This window comes from Aplysia californica, unplaced genomic scaffold, assembly GCF_000002075.1.
Source record: "Aplysia californica isolate F4 #8 unplaced genomic scaffold, AplCal3.0 scaffold00533, whole genome shotgun sequence".
Lineage (NCBI taxonomy): Eukaryota > Metazoa > Mollusca > Gastropoda > Aplysiida > Aplysiidae > Aplysia > Aplysia californica.
The window spans coordinates 54,201-62,038 of record NW_004797803.1 but is presented as its reverse complement, the minus strand read 5'-3'; the positions used below and the strand labels follow the sequence as shown (position 1 = coordinate 62,038).

Here is a 7,838-nt window from a genome sequence, read left to right as displayed (position 1 = left end):
CTCTCTCTCTCTCTCACACACACACACACACTATAGACTCACCTCCAGATACGATGAAAGTAGAACAGACGCCAGTTGACGCTCCTTCCTTTCTCCATCCACGGTTTCAGCTTAAGGTACGACACGAGGAAACCCCTAGAAACAACACGTAACGTCGGTGACAATCTCTTACCGTCTATCTCTAACATGAAAAAGGAGGCTCTCGTGGCCTAGAGGTTAAGGTGTTCCCCTCTCATTCAAATGCCAGGGTTCGAATCCGGGTAGCGACCGAAAAAAATATTTTCCTCTCTAAAACTGTCTCCTTTCACCTCCTTTCCTGCTCTCTAACAATGCTCTGTCATCTGATTTCGTTCCCGCTCTCTGCCCCTACCCTGTCCCTCCTTTGCCCCCCCCCTTCTGGGCCCCTGACTCTTTTTGCAGCCTTTCTACTGCTTTTCCTTGGCTCCTTCTTATGGCTGTCTTACAGCCACACCCCTGATCTTCTGGCACGAAAGATCTACACCTAGCCTTCTCGGCGGATAAGGGCGAAAAATCTTTGAGGTCCCATGTGCAAGTTGTGCACGTTAAAGGTCCCGTAGTGGTCCAAACTCGATAAGAGTAGGCTTCGGCTGCCACCCGAACAAAGTTCCAAATTTCCTACCAATTGAAAATGTTTAGTGTGTCCCGTGCGCTCATATGACCTTATGCAGTTGCGAGCGCCGTAAAACAATAATAGTAACTTGAAAAAGAATAAGAGCTAGTAACTTTAGAAGATTTGAGCTCCCATGGACACTGGCACGTTTGAGGGCTCCAGTGGCTAAGTGAGTAGTGGTTTAAAAAAAAAAGTGTTTTACGGCGCTCGCAATTGCATAAGGACATATGAGCGCGCGGGACACACCTGATATTTTCAATTGGAAGGAAATTTGGAATTTTACCCGGGTGGCAGCCGAAGCCTACTCTTATCGATTTTAGACCTCCAAGGGATCTTTAACGTTCGCAACTTGAAAACGGGCCCTCCGAGATTTTTCGCCCTCATCCGAGAAGGCTAGGTGTAGATCTTTCCTACTAGAAGATGAGAGGTGTGGCTGAAAGACAGTAGTAAGAAGAAACCAAGGCGTATCAGTAGAAAGACTGCATGAAGAGTCAGGAGCCCAAAGAAGGGGGCAAAGGAGGTGAAGGGGTTGTTGCAGAAAGAAGAGACGAAAGTAGAAGACAGAACATTGCTAGAGAGCAGAAAAGGAGGGGAAAGGAGACAATTTTAGAGAAGAACATTTTTCGGTCGCTACCCGGATTCGAACCCGGGACTTTAGAATGAGAGGCCAACACCTTAACCTCTAGGCCACGAGAGCCCCCAGTAGTGACTTTACAAGAGTAAAGTCAAGCAAGTGTCGGTGACACGGGGATTAGATGGGTGGTCTCTGGGGTGTGTTCTTGAGCAAGACTCGACAACCCTAGGTCAACAAACAGGGCGCTGCACAGTGGTGACCAGCAATGACATGGTTGTGAAATTCTTCTGTATTGGTATCATATTGCGTTATGTATGTATGTATGTATGTATGTATGTATGTATGTATGTATGTATGTATGTATGCATGTATGTATGTATGCGATTGTAAACCAAAATGTCCTTCTGGGATCAATAAATTAAAAAAAACTCTTAGGAGGCTGACTGCTTCAATTCTATCTATTAGTTTTACCTTCATGGGCTGAGAGAGATACACGATATTAATAAAAACAACGTCTCCCACTCGAGAATCGAATTAACGAGGGACGACGAAGCGACTGCCTAATGGCCAAAACAAATTCGGTGGAGGGGAGGTAAGGCTGATGCAGAGAAGAATAAAAGATGTCACGACGTGGTGGAACCAGGAGCTCGTCAACTTTTAGACATGGGGATTCATTGGTATCATTTATTTAATACTTGTTCATTTGTCTTGCTTTCGGTGAAAAAAGCAACTAATCTATCATGAATAGAAGTCGAGATATTTGCCATTGAAGGAGATGGGGGTCGTCAGGTTTCAGAGGGAAAATTGACAAGAAATTGGCCGCCAAAGCTTGAACGTCCTCAGAAACTGCAAACTTACATTTTTGTGCCTTAAATCAACATTTTTCAGTAATACCAACTTAGAAATGTGTTTTTAATGGACCTTAAACTTAAAGGTGTTGAGTCTAAACACGAAAACAAAAATTCGATAAAAATTGCCAGATGGACAGAACAATGCCAGTTTCTTCGATTTCATTATTTTGACCAGCGCCACTTTAAATGTAGATGGAATTATGCTTTAAGTATTGCAATTGCTGTCTTCAAAAAAGTTATTTGGCAAAAAGAATCCCCCCTCCCCAATTCTGGTGTTTGAAAAATGAGGAAAGACAAAAAAGAAAGCCTCACAGTTACCTATATATCATCTACAGTGCTCCATGCTGGCTCTTTACTTTTGAAATGTCACTTCAGAACGATCTTGGTCATAGGTTCAAGGACAAAAACACAATAACAACAACAACAACAACAACAACAACAACAGCAGCAGCAACAATAACAACAGCAACAGCTACACGAAGAAGAAGAAGAAGAAGAAGAAGAAGAAGAAGAAGAAGAAGAAGAAGAAGAACAACAACAACAACAACAACAGCAGCAGCAACAACAACAACAACAACAACAACAACAACAACAACAACAACAAATTTTAAAATGAAACATAAACCGAAAAAAATACCCCAGTAAAAACAAATCCAAATAAAACAAAACACAACAACGCAAACCAAACGAAGTCAAAAAGAGCGTTGACCAATATCCTTCAGTGACACAGTTAGAGCTGTTCACATTCGGTACACTGCTACACTCACCCCAGTGTGAAAAATGTGTCTACAGCAATAAAGGCGTTGGAAACGGTGTCGAAAGACCAGCGGTCTATTACTGTGAACAATCCTTGGGGATTGGCTATGGATAAAATAGATTTAGATAGATAGATAGATAGATAGATAGATAGATAGATAGATAGATAGATAGATAGATAGATAGATAGATAGATAGATAGATAGATGGATAGATAGATAGATAGACAACATAAATTGATGGATGGATGGATAGATAAACATTTCTTGTTGTTGTTGTTGTTGTTGTCGTTGTTGTTGTTGTCGTTGTTGTTGTTGTTGTTGTTGTTGTTGTTGTTGTTGTTGTTGTTGTTGTTGTTGTTGTTGTTGTTGTTGTTGTTCTTCTTCTTCTTCTTCTTCTTCTTCTTCTTCTTCTTCTTCTTCTTCTTCTTCTTCTTCTTCTTCTTCTTCTTCTTCTTCTTCTTCTTCTTCTTCTTCTTCTTCTTCTTCTTCTTCTTCTTCTTCTTCTTCTTCTTCTTCTTCTTCTTCTTCTTCTTCTTCTTCTTCTTCTGTAAAAGCCAAATATGAATGTGACCATGGTCCATTACTCGTGTCTGCTTGGATACTCATTAAAACATCAACTACAACAACAAAACGATATCATTTCACGAGAGTGTCCACAATAAAGTCTAAATAGCTGGGTGGAAAAGCCTAAAAAAATTACATGTGTGTCATAACATCAAAAAGAGAGGGGAGTTTAAGAAAAGTATACAGAATCAGGTGCTCGTCAATATCTGGGTATATGGAGTTATTTGTATCATCTTAAAGGTTGTGTATTTGTCTTGCTTTTGATGAGAAAATAGTTATCTTTTTCTTGAATAGAAATACCGACGTTTATGATTTAAAGGGGTGAGGATTGCCTGGTATCAGAAGGAACCTAAAGGCGCTAAAGTTTAGTGATTTCCAAAGACAGATAGTCCTTGGAAGCTGTGAATTTACATATTTGGTGCCTTTGTTCAACGTTTTTCTAAAAAACAACAACAAGGAAATGTGTTTTAAATGGACGTAAAAGGTGTTGAGCCAAAATACAAAAATTCGATACAAATAGCTAGAGGGGCAGGGAAATGCCAGTATCTTCGATTTCATTATTTTGACTAGCGCCTGATTTCCTCACGATTCGTTCAACTCTAGACAAATATACTTCACCTAGATAAGTCACAAACATCACGTAAATATGAAGCAGGACGATCCAGGTCATGCTGAAGAAGCGGAGTCCATGAATACAGCCGATGGCGCCAGGGGCCTCTTTGGTAGACATGATTTTCTGGGCGTTGGAGTAGACGGAGAAGGAGCGTAGGACCTGCAGGATGATTTCTGGGACACAAAGGGTGAAAGGTCATCTTAGAAATATCGCCAGGCATGAAACCAAGAGTACTTTAGGGACGTTAAGGGTGAAAGGTCATCTATCTACCTACCTACCTACCTACCTACCTACCTACCTACCTACCTACCTACCTATCTACCTATCTATCTATCTATCTATCTATCTATCTATCTATCTATCTATCTATCTATCTATCTGTACCTTAAAAAATCATCCTGACCCAGCAGTGAGTTGGCCAATTATTAGACACTAACTTATCCGCTTTCTGCTCTGTCCGATATAGTGTCCCTGGGAAAGGCACATTACATGAATTTCCCATGTAGGTTTGGCTCAGCTCTTTCGAGAGATGGACTTTAAACTCGGAGGTCCCGCCTCTTAAACAACCTAACAGTGATGATAAGGGCTTTAAACATATATTATTTCACCATCTACTTTCTCATCAATTGGTCTACTCACCCAAAAATGGACTTGGTGGAACATAGTTCAAGAAACGCTCCAAGAGAGCAGACGTCTCCCCTGCCCGGTCCTCTTGTTCTGGCTTCTCCTGCCCCAATTTTCTGGGTTCCTGTCCTTCAGACGACGTGCTTTCCTTGTGGGTGAGACCACGTGACTTCTTGATTATCTCAGCTTCCCAGGCCGGAAACTGGACGAAAACGACGTCAACTACGGTGCCCGCGATCATCAGTGCGCCAATAATTGAGAAGAGTATCCTGGGGATTTTTAGAATACACTTTGAGAAAATCGGATTTATTGTTGAAGAGTGGAAGAGAATGGTTTTGCTTTTTTGTTTGCTTGTTTGTTTATTTGTTATCTGTCTGTTTGTCTGTCTGCCTGTTTATTTGTTTGTTTATTTGTCTGTTTGTCTGTTTGTTTTTCTAACTTGCTACAGAGAGATTCTAGGAATTAAAAGAAAATAGTTGTTTAAGGGGGGGGGGGGGGGCTACACCCTCAAAATCAAAATTTGACTCAAAATCATGGAATTTGAGTTGTAGGCATTTTTAGCTTCCTCAGCCTTTCCTACAACTATTTCAAGGCATAAAAAAACCCCTAAAACCGTATTTTTTTCACATACCGGGCATGTTTGTAACCGCCATTTCCTCATAAAGTCAGTATTTTATTTTTCTTTATCGGCCGTTTTCTCAAAATGTGACTTTTCTCTATACTTTTTTAAATAACTCCACCATTTTTCACCCAATCTTCATGAAATTTTCACAGAATGAAGAGAAGAGGTAATACTAAAAATGTGTCTGTTGAATTTTTGATATATGGAATAGATTTTTGTTGGTAGTGTCTGGAGTGTGGATTTTCACGGATTTTTCGCAAAACTGAATGCTACCTCTGGAAAAAATTCATACAAAATTTTCTAAGTTGATTAGGAAAAAACAACAGACAAATTTTGAGATCTAATGTTTGTGAACACGCATGCAAAAAAACAATCAATTTCCATCAGCGATAAGTGCGGTATTCATTACGTAAGACATGTCAATAAAATCTAATATGGCGGCGTATCCATGGAAACAAAACTTTTTTCTTAAATTTGATTGCGGATTTTAAGACTCCTTACTATGCTTGTTATATGTGTGAAATTTGGTAAAATTCCTTCCAGTAATAAGCGAGATAGCCTCCAGGTGTAAACCCCCCCCTCCCTTAAGATAGAATCAGGAGAGTGCAAACCAAAGATTCCCTCTTTCCTGAAAAATGGGAATGGACAATCTAAAATAATACATGTACGTTTTATTTTTCTGCTTGTTGTTCATAGATCTTCTCTGTCTTTTTTTCTTCCTCTTCCTCATCTAACATCCTCTTTCTCTCTCACTCGCATCCCCCTTCTCTCTCTCTCTCTCTCTCTCTCTCTCTCTCTCTCTCTCTCTCTCTCTCTCTTTCTCTCCCTCTCACTCTCTCACTCTCTCTATCTATCTATCTATCTATCTATCTATCTATCTATCTATCTATCTATCTATCTATCTATCTATCTATCTATCTATTCTCTTTCTCCCCAACCCCCCCCCCCCCCCTTTCGCAAACCGCCCCTCTTTCGCCAACAGTGTCTGCATTGGGAAATGTGTTGGAGACAGTACACAAACAAGAAACATAACGGTGTATGTTCACAATAAGGAACGTTTTATTTCTGAGCTTGAGTGACCACATCAATGTGGACAGATTTGACTTCAGGGGAGAAAAGTTTCTCATTTTTAGCCCTAAAATCTGGTACTCCTTGCCCCAAGATCTCAGAGAAAAAAAAATCTTAATACGTTTAATTTGCTCAAGACTCATATGTTGAATTCTTAGTCATAGTGTGTTAGTAAGTGTTAATATGCTTTGTTTTTACTGCTGGCCTTGTGTGTATATAGTTATTGTATTGTTGTGAAAGTTCTTATTTATGTGGTTGAACTGTTGTTGTTTTTTCTTGTTACTCTGAAATATTTAATCTTGTGTGAATCGCTCAGTGATCTTGTGACTGATGGAAATCGCATAGAGCCTTACTCGTATGTGATAGAGCGTTATATAAATGCAATCTATTGTTATTAGTATTATGAAGTTACGTTTTCTTCTTTTATGTCTCTTTCAACACAACTCAACGAAACTGAATTTGTTTGTTTTTTTTAAGACGAAAAAAATTAACAACTGTGTGAACTCACGCAGCCAGAGTGGTGAAGGTTGAGCCTCCCCTGTGGTCATCTCGGCACTCCATGGAAGCGGGGGACAGTTGTGACGTCATGTTGACCATCTCCAGAGCTGGAGAAGTGGTTTGTTTGTTCATTGTTTGTTGATTCAGTAAGTAAGTGAGTTTTTTCAGTGTTTATGGCCGTTGGCCCACATCACATCATATAAAACACTCTTTTGTTAAATACACATATCTCTTATAATGGGTCAAACATTGCATAAAATTCATGTCACTTGGCCGGATCAGGCTGTCATGAATTAATAATTTCCTTTGACAGACAAAATTTGGACAATAGAAAATAAAGTGAAATTCATTTTCAATTTCATGAGAGTTACACCTCTTTCATAAGGGTGAATGTATTAATTCCCACCGATAAAGATTGTTTGTTTGTTTGTTAAATGGAAGGCTATGCGTTTTTAGCAAGGCTATGACTCTTCTGTTCCAATACCATGGTTGGTTGGTGATAATATACTCAGCTGTTTCTTGAAACGGAATTGTAAGAGAGAAAAACATTATACATGCGACAGCTTTCTTCTGCTATGTTCTGCACAGAATGACCAACACGCATACCTTTTACTTCACTGAGAAAATTATATCAAGTGCTTCCAACACTCTGAGAAAACCTGGCATATCCAAGATCCAGGTGTTTGTTGATTCGCCCGTGTTTTAAAGCGTGAATCCCACGTCAGTGGCCTAGTGGCTCTCGGACTCGCAACCGTAAGGTCGTGGGTTCGAATTCCGTCAGGGGCCCGACGTTGTGTCCTTGGGAAAGGCACTTTGCACACATTTTCTTCACTTCACCCAGGTGGAAATGGGTACCCAGTTTTAGACAGAGAAAGATCTTGTCAGTTTGATAGTGTTTGAGCGCGTGAAATCCGCAGCTTGCACTGTATGCTTCCGCGGAAGCTGAGAATGTTTCGGAGTGTTCTATGGTCTGCTGGGGTAATAATATAGTGTAAAAGCGCATAGAGCCTGCTGTTGAGCGGGGATATGCGCTAT

General features: G+C 40.2%; 2 protein-coding genes across 2 annotated transcripts in view; both read right to left on the bottom strand.

Annotated features, from left to right (window-relative positions):
* The window catches only part of LOC101848234 (O-acyltransferase like protein), a gene marked incomplete in the record, with an annotated part of 22,295 nt that extends 19,374 nt beyond the window's left edge, over positions 1 to 2,921 (bottom strand). Inside the window, 2 exon segments of the mRNA XM_005106440.3 lie at positions 43 to 135; positions 2,824 to 2,921. Coding sequence (XP_005106497.3) covers positions 43 to 98 — 56 coding nt within the window.
* A 961-nt stretch (positions 2,922 to 3,882) lies between these two features.
* Positions 3,883 to 4,878, bottom strand: LOC118478390. The gene is made up of 2 exons (XM_035971901.1): positions 4,631 to 4,878; positions 3,883 to 4,164 (listed from the first exon to the last, which is right to left on the bottom strand). Exons 1-2 carry the CDS (start codon positions 4,854 to 4,856, stop codon positions 3,899 to 3,901), a joined length of 492 nt encoding a protein of 163 aa, XP_035827794.1. The 5' UTR covers positions 4,857 to 4,878; the 3' UTR covers positions 3,883 to 3,898.
* Between the last annotated feature and the right edge of the window lie 2,960 nt (positions 4,879 to 7,838).

Coding starts and splice junctions, on each gene's coding strand:
- LOC118478390 (XM_035971901.1), bottom strand. CDS start 4,856: ATGATCGCGGGCACCGTAGTTGACGTCGTTTTCGTCCAGTTTCCGGCC. Junction 4,165..4,630: donor TCCACCAAGTCCATTTTTGG/GTGAGTAGACCA, acceptor TTTGTGTCCCAG/AAATCATCCTGCAGGTCCTA.